Source organism: Poecilia latipinna, unplaced genomic scaffold (genome assembly GCF_001443285.1).
Source record: "Poecilia latipinna isolate Pla-1442-1.1 unplaced genomic scaffold, P_latipinna-1.0 Scaffold1275, whole genome shotgun sequence".
Lineage (NCBI taxonomy): Eukaryota > Metazoa > Chordata > Actinopteri > Cyprinodontiformes > Poeciliidae > Poecilia > Poecilia latipinna.
In genome coordinates, this window is record NW_015113891.1 from 91,797 (window position 1) to 108,506 (window position 16,710).

General features: G+C 38.0%; 1 protein-coding gene across 1 annotated transcript; it reads left to right on the forward strand.

Annotated features, from left to right (window-relative positions):
• Positions 1-1,085: 1,085 nt before the first annotated feature.
• Positions 1,086-16,295, forward strand: LOC106961179 (rho GTPase-activating protein 30). Its single transcript, XM_015054727.1, has 14 exons — positions 1,086-1,174; positions 1,728-2,074; positions 5,338-5,440; positions 6,689-6,833; positions 6,973-7,055; positions 7,899-8,006; positions 8,275-8,393; positions 8,464-8,632; positions 8,793-8,890; positions 9,136-9,207; positions 10,852-11,601; positions 12,189-12,400; positions 13,280-13,821; positions 15,173-16,295. Exons 2-14 carry the CDS (start codon positions 1,987-1,989, stop codon positions 16,200-16,202), a joined length of 3,519 nt encoding a protein of 1,172 aa, XP_014910213.1. The 5' UTR covers positions 1,086-1,174; positions 1,728-1,986; the 3' UTR covers positions 16,203-16,295.
• Positions 16,296-16,710: the final 415 nt, after the last annotated feature.

Sequence of the window (16,710 nt, forward strand, 5' to 3'; positions counted from 1 at the left end):
AAATCAACGTATCCCCTAAAGTAAGGTCACCGTTTGTTAATTAATGATTCTGATTTGCAGCTTCATTTAGGGGAGTTAGTCCCTGACTCTGCATCAACCTTTCCTTCTAACCCATTAAGTCTGAGTTTGGTGTAGTTTAATGTTAGTAACTGAAATAAAAAATATAAAAACTGAAGCAGAGAAGCAGTGGACCAGCATGAAAAGTAGTATAATGGAGAAACCAGTAGAGAACAATGAAACCAGAGAGCAACACTTACAGGATGACAACATGAGCTGCATGTGAGGCAATCAGGAAATGGGCAACACCTGGTAGGCTGACGGGAACGGAGGAATGAATCTAAATGAAGAGAGAAGCCTAAAGACAGACATTAAAACTTTAATCCAAATATCAAATTACAGAAAAGTAAGCTAAGATTCTAATACAAAAAAGTAAGATTTAAAAAACAAGCGATCAAAAGAGAACAGAAAATAAAATATTGTAACACCTGCTGCTCCACCGTGGTTGTTTTGATTTAAATATGATTATAATGTCAATGATAGGCGAAAATATCTGCTTATATTTATATTACTGTCAGTTTCTGTCTGGTTTATTGTTTGTTTCTGTTTTGAAGCCTTTATTGAGCACACTTGTGTTTATTATGCTACTTCTTATTGGGACTTTGACCAACTGTGGTACTTTGGCACAAACAGTGTTTATTTTTGCACAGTTTATTTGCATAACATGATACTATTATAAAAGATAATAATCCCATTCAATCCAATCCAGGTTTATTTAGAAAGCACCTTAAATTACCAAAAGGACCAAAATGCTGTCCAGAAAACATAAAACATTTAAAACATGACAGATTTCATCAAGAGGCCACAAAAACTCCAAATACAGAAATAGAAATGTGTTTTTTTCATATACGTATTAACATGTCCGCTTCTTCCCACCTGAGTGAGTAAACCACATGGAAGTTGGACAACAAAGAGGCAAACGTTGCTCACAAAGGGAAATAGATGCAGCATGCAGATACAATGAACTGATTTCCCTACAGAGGCGGAGAAACTGAGCCGCATTGCACAGAGAAAGCACAAGAGAAGGAGAGACACTCAGGAAGTTAACAGGGGAAGTTTAGTGGTTTTTTTGCGTCATCACTTTATGCTGCCTCTTGTGTGCCGTTGCAGAGTGAAGGTAGGAACACTTGTTTTTGCTTTGTAACTTGTTTATTTCTCCCTTGTTCCCAGTTTTAAACTCCAACCTCAACAGGGTTGCGTGGACAGGGATGGGATGAGCGATGGGAGGGAGGCAGCAGGTGCCAGGGTGGTGGAGACGGCGGAGGGTTGAGTTTGAATGTCGGTCTGCGTTTGTATTTTCAAGCTCGACTTCCGCTGCAGTGAGAACGGGCCCTGCGATGGCCGTGACATGTGTTCAGGAAGGGCGAAGGGGCCATTTGTGAAGACAGCGGGGGGGTCAAAAAGTCGAGACCGGAGGCTTCAGTTGGTCCAGCAGCTCAAAGAGTCCCAAAATGTGTGACAGCGGTGATCATTCAGGGGCTCTTTTCACTGAATAGCAGAAGTACAGGGACAAGGGTGTGGCCTGTGATTCGAAAAATAAATTGAGTTCATCGGGGGGGAAGTGGAAAGCCACATTTGCACACCAAGGATTGAGTGCAGCTTGTTTGATTTTGCATGGATAGTCATCTGCAGTTTGCGCCGATAAAAACATGTTTTATCTGGTTTTGCAGGGGGGAAGACTAACAGTTTGTCCAAAGACTCCAGCTTTACAATGCGATACAGCTCAAACAGGTGGCAGAGTTTCCAGCAGCAGCAGCAGCAGCAGTGCGCTAGAGTCCCTGAAATGCACAGGTCCTCCACAAATTCACTGCCACACTAACGAGAGTTGGAGAGCAAATCCAGCCCAGGCAGGCAGGAAGGCAGGCTGAGCTGACGGAGGAGCAACGCAGGCCGCTCTGAATGTGAGGTGGAAACCCGAGGCAGGAAGAGATGCGGAGAAATCGAAGAAAAGGAGGCAACAAAGAGAAGGTGTTTGGATGTGATCTGCTGGAGCATCTCACCACCTCTAATCAGGAGAGTAAGTGGATAGTCATCGCCTCTGTCCTCACACATTCATCTCAAGACTGTATTTGTATTTCCTGCATCACAAAACCGCTGTCAGATTGCTGAGAACCTGAATGTAAAGCATCAGATTCGTCTTATTGAGTGTTTTTCTTCTTTTTAGCTGTCAGGATTGTATAGTTTCATAAATAATCAGTAGCAGAGACACTTATGTACCTTTTAAGGGACTTTCTATAATAACATTAAAACCACAAAACTTCAACCACACCTGCTTTGACAAAACCTGATAATGTATTACTCTAACACTGACTACCATTACTATTTCTATCTGGGGCTTCTAGAGTTGATCACGTCAGAGGTTTTAGCTGAATTTGTGGATTTATAGCCTTCAAACTTTTTTTTAAATAAGTTGTCATGTCACAACTTCAAACTTCAGTGGGACTGGATATGATAAATCAACAGGGATTAGAGCAGAATTATGGATTTTCAGATAAAAATATCAAAACCTTAAAAGCTTTTACATTTGTATTCCTCTTTAATCTGATCCTCTAAAGTCTAGTGCAACCACTTTTCTTCAGAAGAGACTAAAAAGTGCATTATTGTGTGGTAGAGTAGTCTAATTTAGTAGTTTTAGAGTTTTGCAAAGTGCAGTGGACACAAATTTCAGTTTCTTGCTGTGTAAAGCTGATAGTGACATCGATTAAAAAACTTAATCAGACATAAATATAGTATTATTTGCCTTAAATCAAACAAACTGTTATGTTATTTCCTCATCAAATATATACCTGGAGTGTTGTTTTGATTCCTGCCTCAGCCCCTTCAGACTAGCGGCAGCAGCAATTAGCAAACACCTGCTGGAACTATGGATTTTCTGAGCTCATCATATTACGGCATTAAGAACAGTCATAAACGGCCTAATGGAGAAGCATAGTTGCTATTGTTATTATGATGCTCTGAAGGCGGCGTGTTGGAAAGAGTAGGACCTTCTTAAAGAAATAGAGGCCCAATTTCAAGGGATCAAAGTGCAAAATCAAATTTCTTTTAGGTTAAGTTTGATATGCACTTCTATAATAAGTGAAGGTAACATAGTTACTTGATTGTGCTATAAAATGGCACAATGTGCCTGGAAAATACATAACACTAACCCTTTAACGTTGACTCTGCAGGGTATTGACACTGCAAACAGCAACTGATGATGAAAGGCATTAACGAGAATTTTATCAAGCAAAACTTACAAATCTCAGAGACATCAAATAAAATGTGACTTGAAAAGGAGCAAGGAACTAGAGGTGAATCTGGGCAAAAAACCCTGAAAATCTGGCACTGAACAGAGAAAGATAAGAGCTTTTAATCTCTTGATTATCACAAAATATGGAAACAGAAAGGAGGAAAGTATCTGTCTGTCTGTCAGTCTGACTATGTATCTATCTATTTATCTGTACAGCCAGGTAGCTAACTAGGTATCTAGTTAGCTGTATGAGTGGCAGATCGGGTGAAACGTGGGGATAATGAGGCAGTGTGGGTATAATATGAGAGAAACAAAAGATGACATACTAAACCAAAGAAATGCTAACATTAATCTAAGGAAAGTAAGTAGAAAAGCACAAAGAACAACATGTTACAACAGAAAAACAAAATACAAAGGAATAATCTAATACCTTTTGAGTGATAATTAATATAGGACTTTGAATAGAATATGGCAAGATGTGAACTGAGGTAGGAAACAATGTAGAGGGAGTTCAATAACTATGAAAATAGAAAATGACTATGAAAATAGACCTACAAGAAGAATTATAATGGCAGAAACTGTGATGCATAAATCACCTAGTAGAAAGAATCAAACCAAAAACACAAACACCAAAGAACTGAGGCCAAATTTTCAGTTTTTCAGATACCAAAAATCCCTAGAAGCAGGAGTCTGTTTATATTGTTTCTGTAGCTCATGAACATAATCATAAATATTGAGAATAAAAGTTTACAATGGCAATACTGAGACTCTGACAATGAGCCAGTAAAGTTTCGCGCTTACCACTGCAGGTTATTCTTTTTTACTTAGTGCATTGAACCCAAACCACAAAGGAGGTTGATGGGAGTATCTTTATGTTTCCTCTGTTTTCATGGTTTCACTGGGTTCATTGTGGGTAAAGATGTCAAAAATTGAGTGGCATTTTTTTTTTTAGATTAGGTCGAAGAGCTGCATGATGACACACCTTCCTGGTTTGTAAAAAAAAACTGTTGCTTGTTCTAGATAATGTCTGCAAAGTTTAACTAATTAAAACTTTTAAGACTTTTCAGACAGCAGGTGGAATTTCAGATCAGCCTTCATTTAGTTCTGGTGGTCTCTGGTTTGGTTAGACAACATTTAGCACCAAATTACGTCTTTTTGAAAGAGCTGAAAGCTCGTCAGGCACACAGGTCACGCCTGTAAATTGTGCAAAAATGCCAGAGTGCTGTTACTGGGATTTCATCACAGATTGAAGAAGTTGAATTGCGGTCTTAATATTTTGTTTCACTCATTTGTTCAGCAGCAGGTATTGTGGTTATTACAGCATTCTGTCTCAATACAAAATCTGGTGGTTAAAGTAAACATGCATGTTTACTTTCATTGGAAAATTTCAACAAAGAAATTATTTATTTTATGTGGGTATGAAAGATTAAATATAAATCTAACTGCTGATTGAATTCCTCTAGATCACCATGAAGAAATTATTTTTAGTAAAAAAAAAAAAAAAAAAAGATTAACTGCACTGTACACCAAAAAAACCTCAGGTTTTATTATGTTTCCTGTTTCCTGGAAGTCTTTTAACACCTTTTTTATACCAGTGTTTTTTTTTATCTGTCTAGTAACCTCAACCTGACAGCATATTTTCCTAAAAATGAGGAAAATCTTTTATCTTTTCACTGCAAAACGCAAGAAGCTTTCCAACACTCCTAACACAGAAAAAAATGCACCAATGCAACTTGTACTATTTTGTTAATTAAGTCAACATTCAAGAATTACTGACTTAAAACAAGCTCCTAAACCTTGCTGAAAGGTTATTTCAAGTAATATTTGCACTAGAAATTAGACAAAAATACTTTGCAAAATTTTGTGTTTTTGCAGCGTTGGATAGCAACAGCTGGCTTTAGCTTCCCGTATTTTTATGATCTGGTTTGATATATAAAGTCCTATACTGAAATTCAACAAATGTATGAGCAGAAGTACTATAACCTTTGTCCATACCTCATTTTGTCTGTTGTTCTGTAGTTGCTTTTAATAATCAGAGTGATTTCCTGCAGTTCCCCTGGTGCTCCGATCCTGCAGCGAGTTTGTGGAGCAACATGGGATCGTGGATGGAATCTACCGCTTGTCTGGAGTGTCGTCCAACATCCAGAAACTACGGTTAGTCTTTTTTATTTGGCTAATTGTGTGGTACCCCTTCACACTAGATATTTCCATGCTTTCAATACAGTCAAAGGAAAATCTAAGCACAACCTGAAGGTTTCTGCCGTAAGAGGAGGAAGTGGCATAACCAGATGTTTTATAATCAAATCCACCTGATTAATTGGTTAATCAGGTGTATTGTTGGTGTGCATTAGCTCAATACCAAGATGGAAAGACATCAGCAATGACCTGTGAGGGATATTAATTAAGACCATTTTTAAACAATTTGAATCCATAATTTTACAGTTACAAAATTATCCCCATGCAGAATCGATTATGAGAGAAGCTAATCTTCCCAGAAGGGAATGTTGCTGTAAATTCACCTAAAACAAAACGCAGAAACTAGAGTCGGGACTTTAGGGAGTTAATTAATTACTTGGATTTTAACATGTTAACAATTTTAACGAAATTAATTGCATTTTTTTTTTTTTTTTACACAAAGAAGTCCCGAGCCGGAACCTTTCTATTCACGTGTTTCGGTACGCCCGTAAATCTGGCGCACAAACAACATCCGCAAACAAAAACCATGGATGACAAAGTCGTTTCTCTTGAGTCAAGAGAAATGGCTTTTTGCGTCAAAAAACGTTATTTTGGGACGCTGGTAAATACTTTTGTTGTGTTCAAGTTGTGCTAAAAGGAGTTAGCCCATTTCCAAAGCTGTTCAAGCCTCAATGCTAAACATGTAGCAGCACACTACTAACGCTGGCGCTGATGTCTGAAGGAAAAAAGAAGTTACATGAATGATAAGGGGTTCCTGAAAAACGTGAAAGGTGAATAGTGATAATAGCACTTTGCACTAATCTGATGGCTGAATAACAAATTTAAAACTAAAAATATGTATGTAGCCATATGTCTATTCATTCAATAGTTTAGCTGCAAAAAGGGTTTTGGAATTGAAAATGTTTATTTTGTTGATTCATTTTGATTAACTAATTACAATTGACACTATTAAATTAACTCAATTAAATAATTTAATTGAGTCCCACCACCAGCAAAAACACAAGAGCTCCATCTCAGGCTCTACAAATCTCAGTTAGCATGTAAATAATGGAGTAGAAAAGGCTTTGTCAGGATGCAAATTATTATTGCAAAGATTCTGCATTCTGTACAATCTTCTTATGACCGCATTCGAAAATAAGTTTAGATCTTATTTAGATTTGTTTGTGAAAACCTTATGAGGTGAATCTTTTGTTTCTGTGAAACCAGGGGCGAGTTTGAGAGTGACGGGTCTCCAGATCTGAACAAAGATGTATATCTGCAGGACATCCACTGCGTCAGCTCTCTGTGCAAAGCTTATTTCAGAGAGCTGCCCAACCCTCTGCTCACATACCAGCTGTATGACAAGTTTGCTGTGAGTAACTCTGATTCTGCTCTCTGAAATTACATGCTCAAGATCAAGTGGATTCTCATTGACTATTATGTTGACTGACTTTCGAGAAGGTAAATGTTTTAAGAAATGGAAAATGCTAACAGTGCATGTCTTCCTGCAGGAGGCAGTGGCCATCCAGCTGGAGGAGGAGAGGCTGGTAAAGATCAGGGATGTGCTGAAGGAGCTGCCAGAACCTCATTACAGGTAGAGCCTCTAAAACTGAAATCCTCTGCTTCTTAATATTTACTAACCTTATAGCAGGTAAAACGTAGCTAAAACGGTTGTAGTCCATTATGCCGTTGGTGTTGAAGGTTTATTTTTAGCCAAATTTGGCAGAGGTTCCAGATAAACAGTTTTGCTAAAAAATTAAGGATTGAAGATAATAAACTATTCCTTTATATCATGTTTCTGTATCTTTTCTGTGTGCTTCAATGAAGGATGATAAATAAAAAATACTTTTTTCTTCATTAAGCAGTAAAATTCAGTTTCTGAAATTACTTAGATTTTGTTATTTGATGTTATTATTCTTATACTTATGTGAAGCATAAGAATATGGAAATTTTATAAATAAACTATTAAGACAAATAAAAAGAACATTCAATAAAGTAGTGCAAGCAAGAGAGAAATAGAGGGATGACCAGTTAATTTATTTCAATATTGACTTTAAATCTAATAAATTTTATGTATTTTTTTCCTAAAATGTTCCAGTTGTGTAAGGAAACTTATTTGCCATATACTTAAGTGACAGAAAAATATTTTTAAGAATGTACATTTTTAATAGTATATTAAAAGCCATAGTTTTGGGACCCACTTGTTTAGATTTTTTAAAGTTCATTACTCTGATTTAATTTAGATGACTTTTATAGTTGAACAGCTTCAAATCTTAGCAATAAATAAATAAATAAAAGGTCACCAAGGATTCAAATTCATAAAGTAAACACAGACATGACTCTTGTTTAAACATAATTGTTTGTTAGTGAGGTGTATATATAATGACAAATTGTAATTTTTTAAAAGATAAAATCATGTTAACCATTATTCTCGCAGGACTCTGGAGTTTCTGATGCGTCACCTGGTCAAGATGGCTTCCTATTCCTCAGAGACCAACATGCACGCTCGCAACCTGGCCATCGTCTGGGCCCCCAACCTGCTCAGGTGTGCTAACGTACCTGCCTTACACCTGCTTTGTTACTTAAAACTGGCTTATGTGAAGCATTGCTTTGAGTTTCTAGAACAAGTGAATTGATGAGATTTGTCTCTCTGTCTGTCTTTACACATTATTTTCCATTGAAATCTTCCCTTTATCAGTTATTTCTTCATCTTGGTCCTTCTTCAAATTCTCCTTCCTTGTGTTTTAACATGAATTAAAGCTGCTCCTTCTTAAAACCAGTTGATAAACATATTTATTTCCCTGCATGATAAGGTCCAAGGACATCGAGGCGTCTGGATTCAACGGTACCGCAGCTTTCATGGAGGTCCGGGTCCAGTCCATCGTGGTGGAGTTCGTCCTCACTCACGTCCCTCAGCTGTTTCCTCTGGAAGGTCTGGAGAAACACTCAGACATTCCCCACATTCAGACTCCTGCTTCATCTCTGCATTCTCCGTCGTTTAGGCGCACCTACAGAGAGGAGGAAGTCCCTCCCCTCGCCGTCGGCGCTGCCCAATCAGGAGCTCGTGTTCTTCAGGTCGTCGGGTTCTCAGCCTAACTTTGGGAACATTAGTCCAGGCGATGGTCCCCTCGCCATCAGACCCTACCACTCAATCATCGAAGGCACAGACAAGTGAGGGGATCATTGATCCGTTAGATAAAATATTAATACAGGACCATACTTACATTTAAAGATGGTTAAACTTATTCAAGGCCACATGAATGTAAATTAGCTTCATAGATATGTGAATTTGGATAAAATTTAGACATTGTTCACTAAACTGCGTCCTCAGGAGGAAAGGATCACTCAAAGGCAGGAAGTGGATGTCCATTTTCAACATTGGAGGACGATTCCCAGACCCGCGACGGAAACACAAACATTCTGCCAAGGGTAGGAAATGAGAGATTTGACTTCTCTGTCTCTATTTGTGGGTTTTTCCAAAAACAAACAAAAAAGTGCTTTCAGTTTTATTTATTGAAGTGAGTAAGCTCCAGATTATCTGATAATCTGTAGTTTTGGAGTGGTAGAAAAAATAAAACTATTCAGTTATGCAAACCTTTACCACATTCGTTTAAATGCTGCCTGCGTCTTTATATTCTCCTTCATGAAGTTGTCACTACCTTTTGTAATTTCAGAAAAAGACAGAACATCTTTAAGACCGGCAAGAAGCATGGACTCCCTCAGCACACCGTCCTACCCAAATGAAGGTGCTTTGCTCTCAAATATTTAAAAAATTGGTTTAATTAATCAACGGGGATTTATAGCAATAAACTCTTTTTATTTTATTTATTTGCTGTGCCTAACTGATCTGATGCAAAGTTCTTTTTATTTTTAGTAAAATTGTATGTTCTATTGTGAAAGAGTTTTGTGGTGACAGAAAATTTAGACGATAGTCAAAACAATTAGCTCCTAATTTTATTTCCTTCTGATCCACAAAACAGCTGTAGTAATGACGCTAGCTATTGATTAAGTAAGCAGACCACACTATGTACCAAAATAAAAAAGGATAGATTTAAAAACACAATAATAAAAAAAAGACCAAGAATAAATTATATCAGAATAAGAACAATTTAGCTTTGTTTTGAAAATGCAGTTAATCTAATGAGCTTAATTTGCAACTTAATCTACTGAAGAAGCTAAACTGAAGCAGAAATACTTTTTTGAGTCTGTAAAGATGCAGAATAATTGGTAAAGCAAGTATATGTCGAAAATAAAATGCAGTAGAAACATTTTTAACAGCAGAAACTGAAAGAGAAACAAAAAACATTGCTGATGTAGCTGAATTAAAAGCAGACAAGCATGATAGACAATAGAAGATAACTGAAAGTGGGTCTATTATGCAAAATTATCATTTTATACATTTTTATACTTCCATTTAGATTTACACTGCTTCTATAAACAGCCCAAGTGTTTAATCAAACTACCCAGATGTTTTTCTGCAATAAATTAATATTTTTTGGTGTCTGAAAATAAAACTGTTTCAAAAACCTCCAGAATGTAATGCCACAAATTAGCAACTCCTGTTACCTAGCTACTCCAGTGAAGCCCAGCCCTTTACTTAGCAACCTTAGCTGAGCTCCAGCACATTTGGGCTTAGTTGGTTTTACTGCTGTATGAGCTGTACAATGGCTGCTGGAAAAGACAAGTGTTTTGTTGTTGACTTGCCGTCCAGAAATCACTTGCTACATTCTGGTTGGTTGTGGAGAAGGCTCTACTAATGCTTTTCAAAGATATACGGTTGTATAACTGCACATCAGTTTGCAGCCATTTTCACATGTGAATGTAAATGTTGAGCTAATGGGGTGTGGCCAGCAGCAGCTTATCTGGATTTAAAGTGACAAGACACCCTAACACTGCTCAAAATATTTTTACTCGAGTAAAAGTAAAAAGTAGCCATCCAAGAAATTACTCAAGTACGAGAAAAAAAGTATTTGGTGAAACGTCTACTCAAGTGCAGAGTAACTGATCAAATTATCAATCATTTAATATTAAAAAATTACATAATCAGATACATGAAAATATAAAGTTAAGTAGAAATGTTTGTATGTTAAAGATAAAAATGACAATAACTGATAGAAGTAACAAAAAAATAACAAAATTAGGCAAAATAAATAATAGGTTTCTTTCAATAAAAAACTTATGAAACGTTACCAAAAACTGCAGGTTTGTGTCTGTGGCTGGTGAATTTTTGGTTAAAACGTGTTTGTTTTTAATTCATTGGGTAGAAAATCGAGAAATAGTAAAAATATTCCTAAAAGTAAAGTTTGTCAAAAAAGTTACCCAAGTAATTGAGCAGATGAAACTAGTTTCTAACCAACTCTGGTTGTTTTGAACTGTTCCTTGTATTTCAGGTTCCAGGCGCTCTGGGCCGCGTCCTCCATCCACCAACTTGTCCCCTGCAGCCACCAGCCTGGCTCCGCCCGGCTCAGACTCCGCAGCACCCGCCAGCGGGTTAGGGAGCAGAGAATATGCCGTGACCTACCGCAGAGGAACGGGCTTAGTGAGCGGAGGAGCAGGCACCCAGGGGACCTACACGGCTCTGGACCCAGAGGGTTTAGCGGTGCCGGGCAGCGAGGGCGTCCAGACCAGGTCTCCAGGACTCTCCAACAAAGCCAGACGAGCAGCTATGCACATCACCGGCCCCACCATGGTCACTGTGCCGCTACATATCACCTCTAACCTGGCGTTGGGGGTTCTTCAAGGAGGTGGCAGTGATAGGGTCATTATCCGGGGAAGAGACAAAGACGGAGGGGACAAGCAGGATGGCAAGGAGGCAGGGGGAAAGATCGAGATCAAGGAGCCAAAATTAATGGAGTGGAACGTGGAAGAGAGCAAAAATGTTGAAGAAAAGGACAAGAGTGAAAATGAAACAGAAGATTTGGACACAGAGGGACATGAAGGGGCAGCAGAAGTCTCTGAGGAGGAGAGGAATGAAGGAGGAGAAGAGAAAAACGGTGAGGAGCTAAGAAAAGATTGTGGACACAAGGAGACGGGGGGCCAACATGTACCGAGAGAAAAACGAGTGAAAAGCCACAACTCCGGCACAGAGGAAGATAATCACGAAAACATGGGAGATGAAGACCAAGACAGCGAATACATGGGTGATTTTTACAAATTCATAATGATTAGTTAAACATGCTGACCTAAATATGTTGTGTCTCTCCTACTAACCTGCAAGCTTCTGTTTGTATGATGCAGTATTAGAAAATAAGAAATGCATAAAATTACTAGAATAAAGTCGTAATATTAGAAGAATAGAGTCAGAATTGCGAGAATAAAGTTATGCGAGAAGAAAGTCATAATATTATGAGAATAAAGTCAGTATTATGAGAATAGTAACTTCAGAAGAAACCTATATTTCAAGGTTTTAAAGTTGTAAAAGAATAAAGTTCAAATAATACGCTAACGAAGTCATAATAATATGAGACTAAAGTCATAATTAAAGTTTATTTTCATAATATTTCGACTTTATTCACGTAACATTATGACTTTGTTAGCATATTATTTCAACATTATTCTTTTACAACTTTATTCTTGTGATATTATGAGTTTCCTCTTGTGACATTATAATGATATTTTCATGAAAGGGTGAAATTATCTATGTAATTGTATTTGTATTCTTTTCATTTTCTAACTGTAGCTCTAGTACTCCATCATATTTCTGACCCTGATCATCATTTATTTACAGAAATGAAGGGATCAGAGCTGGACTATCAGCAGGCGGCTGCAGCCTCGCAGCATGAAGACGACAGCGTTTCTGATTCTGATGATTTTCTAAACTCAACTGAAGCCGAGGAAGACGACCGCAAAGTGTCGGGCTACATCGAGGACAACTTTGAATTCCTGGACCTGATGGACTGCAGCGCCATGGACCACATGGACTGCAGTGGGTCCTATCAGGTGGGACATTATTATCTCACAAATTATGTAGAATTAACATTCAGCAATAAGCAATAAATCAATTCATCACATCATAAATTAAAAGGCTTGATCATTTCCATTTTGATACTTTTTGAAGGGCAGTTTTGTTTTCAGAGTCTTCATAATCCATTTTATGTATGTTTATGATTATTTGTGTTTTAATTTATATTTTATTTAATCTTTTGGTTGTTTTTTTGTCTTCTAGTTTCAGTGTTGCTTGATCTTTGAGAAGGCGAACTTGCTTTCTTGTACCATTATCAGTATCTCACTTAAAAAATGTTTCAAAACATACAACGGCGTATTAGAGTTATTGTAGAAGCAGAAAAAAGAGGAATACATTTCTGCCAAAAAACTCAGAAATTAATTTAAATAATTTATTTCAGAAATTTTCTAGAATTTTTTTTAATTTATGAATTTGTGAAGTACAAAAAATCTATAAAAAACTCAGAAATTTTTAGATTCACCTCAGAAATTTTCTGAGTTTCAAAAGTAAAAACACTGACTTTTGAAACTAGAAAGTTTCTGAAATTATTCTCAAAATTTCTAGTTTTTTCTAGAAAATTATTGACTGTTCAATCTCATATTTCTAGTTTTTCTTTTACAAAATTACTAAACTTAATCCCAAAATTTCAGATTTTTTTCTAGCACATTTTCGACTCAGAAATTTCCTATGTTTTTCTAGAAAATTTCCTAGAAATTACCTTCTTTTTTTTAAACTTTTATCTACGATGGCCCTAATACACCGTTGTACAAAACAACATTATTGTTCATTCCCCCAACAATTTATCATCCAGCAAAGTTTGTTATCATGACAGATTAAATAAGTAGTTTTAGCATTTTGGTCTCTTTGCCTTTCAGATTAATGAGTTCTCCGTCGAGCCTCCTGGTCACTCTGATGATGAGTATGAAGTCATGGCTCAAGCTGAGAGACCGACGCTGAGTGTGTCAGAGCCGAATCCACACAGACCGCTCAGCCTCGACCTGAACAGTCGACACACTAAATCCCTCAGCTTGCCCTACATGACGTCGCCCATAGACGGACCAGAGGAACACTCTTCCTCTGACGATGTTTCAGAAGATGAGGGAGATGAAGATGATTACAGCAGCGATGAAGATGAGAGCATGTTTGTTAAGAGCCTGCCACCGGACTTCTTCTTGAGCAATCTGTCTGGGCTGGAATCAGACAACCGGGACTGTCCCAGTCCTGATCTAGTCCAGGAGCTGCAGAGGTCTGAGGGAAAAAGCTGCGAACCGTTGGATGTTGAACTTTCTGTTTGTAAAGAAGCAACTGAGCATGTGCAGGAAAACGCTGGAAACGATGAAGAAAAGCAAGAGACAAAAAAGGAGGAAGAGGATGAATCTTATCATGGAGAAGATCAGCTTGAAAAGGACACACAGAGGTAATAAATTATTAACATATGATTTCAGTTATCAAGCCACTCTAACATTCAGCCAATATGAAGGTTTAAGAGGACCAAAAATTATTTGAAATCTGTAAAATATGAATAAGAAGAAGCTATAAGTAGCACAAGGATGTTGGCATTATAAACAAAGTTATGAGTTTTGAGCAGATTGTTTTACTTCCTGGCTGATGTCTTCAGATGTTGCCTCAATATTTCCACATAATGTTCTTTTCTCATTATGCCGTCTATTTTAAGAAGTGCACCAGTTCCTCGTGCAGCCCCACAGCATGATGCTGCCACCTCTGTACGTCACAGTTAGGATGGTGCAACCATCCCCGTTTTTATTTTCCCTTTCCCATCATATCAAACACAAAAAGAGGCGTGTTTAACGTGTGGCCTTAAAACAAACACAGGTGTTCCTAAAGCTAACTCAGATGTGTCAGTAAATCTATCAGACATTCGTGGAAGGAAGCCCAAAAGGTTTGATCCATATCATACAGATTAAAATACAGTTTTCCTTATTACTGACTAAATGTACGTAAACTTTTTATTTTTTCTAAAAAATGCTCTCGCTAAGTTTTCTATAAATAATTTTGGTAATTCTAACTAAGCTGAAACAAGAAACATTTGATCTGATTAACTTCAGACAGAGAGAAAATGTATTCAGTGCAAGTAAATAATCTGGTTTCTGTGGTACATAAATAAACAGAATAAAGAATAAAAATACTGCACAGAAAGGGCAAGATTTCAGCATAAATTCAGTGTAGTAGTAAAAATACTGTACTCCAGTAAAGAAGAGTGTGCTTCTGTCGAGTTGGTTAATTAAAAATGTACAAAATGTGAATTAAAGACTTTTTACAAACAGTGACAATAAAAAACTGTACAAAAGTAAAGTTGTACAAATACCAACAGGAATATAAATACTTATTAAGTTATTACTTAATAAAGTGATCAAACTAAACTAAAGTGAACTAAAGTGAAGTGAATCAAAGTGAAGCGAACTAAACTAAACCAAAGTGAATTAAAATGAAGCGCACTAAGCAAAAGTGAACTAAACAAAAGTGAAGAGAACTAAAGTGATCAAACTAAAATAAAGTGAATTAAACTAAAGCGAACTAAAGTTAAGTAAACTAAAGTGATCTAAACTAAAATGGAGTAAATTAAAGTCAAGTGAACTAAACTATGTGTTGCTTTGAGTTTGTGTATCTCAATAAAACACATTTAAATTTGTTTGTATTTTAATGTTTCCAAATAGGATAAAGTTCCTTTAGGAAGATTCTGTATGTTTCTCTGCTGATTTACTTCTATTGCAGACGTCTGAACTGCTTTTTATTTGTCCTTCTGGCAGGTCAACAGATGAATCTCCAAGCGCCGTAGAAGACGATGAAAGTGAAAAATGTGTAACTTCAGAAGCATCAACAAGCTGCTGTGAGGAGCTTCAGGAAACCAACAGTCTGACTGGAGCAAAAGCTGAGGACGGGGAAGAGGTTCTGGATGAGCCTGGAGATGATTCTCTTTTGACAACAAGAGATGATACGTCAAAAGACATTGAAGGACAAGTCAGTGAGGAGGACAATGCAAACAGCAGGACAAGTAGTGACATTTGGAGTGAGATTGAAGATGTTGTTTGTGAAGTGATTGAGGATGAGGAGAGTGAGCAATCTGAGAGGAAAGCTTCTTCAGAGGCAGATGTCGAGGAAGATGGAGAAGTGGAGGAGGAAGACGTGACGAACAAGACAGAAGCGTCATCACTGGAGCCAAATGTAGAGAAACCTTCAGATGAAGAGAGAAATGAGTTAAATCAAGAAGCTGAGCATCAAAAGAGAGAAGATGCGGTTTCCGAAGAAACAGAAAAGGAGAAGGAAGACGCAGACAGAGCAGAAAGCAGAACACAGCCGAGCGCCAATAAACAGCCAGTGATCTCATCTGATATTAGGGACCCAAAGGAAGGAAGTAATCCTGCAAACGGCAGTGGCAGCCCAGGAGGCGTCGGGAGGAAGCTGGTCGTCTCCAAACAGCCTAAGGTTTACCAGGTCAAAGCCGTGCCGGTAGTTCCCCCGAAGCCTCAGCACTGCAAAATCACTGCGCTGACCCTCCGTCAGCAGCAGCAGGAACGAGAGAGGAAAGACAACGCTCTGAAGGTCCCCACAGAGCAGGAGCGGGACGGAGACGGGGACAGCGAGACCGCCGAGAAAAAGGACAGGCCGTCAATGCTCAGAGAGAAGAGGAGGGACGGCCTGGACGCGGCGGTGAGGGACGCGAAGAGGAACAGCCCGCTCAGCATGTGCTTCGACGAGGCGGTGGCCATCGCGACGCTGAGGCGGGAGAAAGAGCGAGGAAGAGAAGGAGAGGCGGACCCAGAAGGACTGGGGAAGTGAAGGACAGTAGCTGGGCCTCCATTACAAATGTGTGCAAAACTTTGTCGACATTTCACTTGTGTGGAAAGAAACAAAATTTCACAACTGCGACATTTTTATTAAATAAGAAATGCAGTTAAAATCACGTGAACAAGTTTGTTCACGCAATAAGTCATTAAAAACCACAGCAGTGACAGATGTAAACAGTTACTTGAGATTATATTCATAACTCAGCGACAAGTCCCTTATATTTAGGAACGGTTACAGATGCAGCGTTTTGGGGAAATTGTAGTTGCAGATTTTAGCTACAGATCCGAATGACAAACTCATCTTTTTATAAACTATGAGAGCTTTGTTGGAGCCAGCTGGCTGTAGAAAAAAACAAAAACTTTTGTCCTTCTATCACTTCCTGTCATCTTCTTTGGCGTTTCTGACAGTAGTAACAGCCAGCTGTCGATCACATGATCCGTGTGATACGAAAAAATGTATTCCATGGCAGTTTTTTGAAATGCATCCATTTCGATATGAC

Bases quoted from the DNA above. Each gene is read 5' to 3' on its own strand.
- LOC106961179 (XM_015054727.1), top strand. From the start codon at position 1,987: ATGCGGAGAAATCGAAGAAAAGGAGGCAACAAAGAGAAGGTGTTTGGA. The intron at 5,441-6,688 runs GTTAGTCTTTTT...CTGTGAAACCAG, and splicing joins TCCAACATCCAGAAACTACG to GGGCGAGTTTGAGAGTGACG. The intron at 13,822-15,172 runs GTAATAAATTAT...TCCTTCTGGCAG, and splicing joins CTTGAAAAGGACACACAGAG to GTCAACAGATGAATCTCCAA.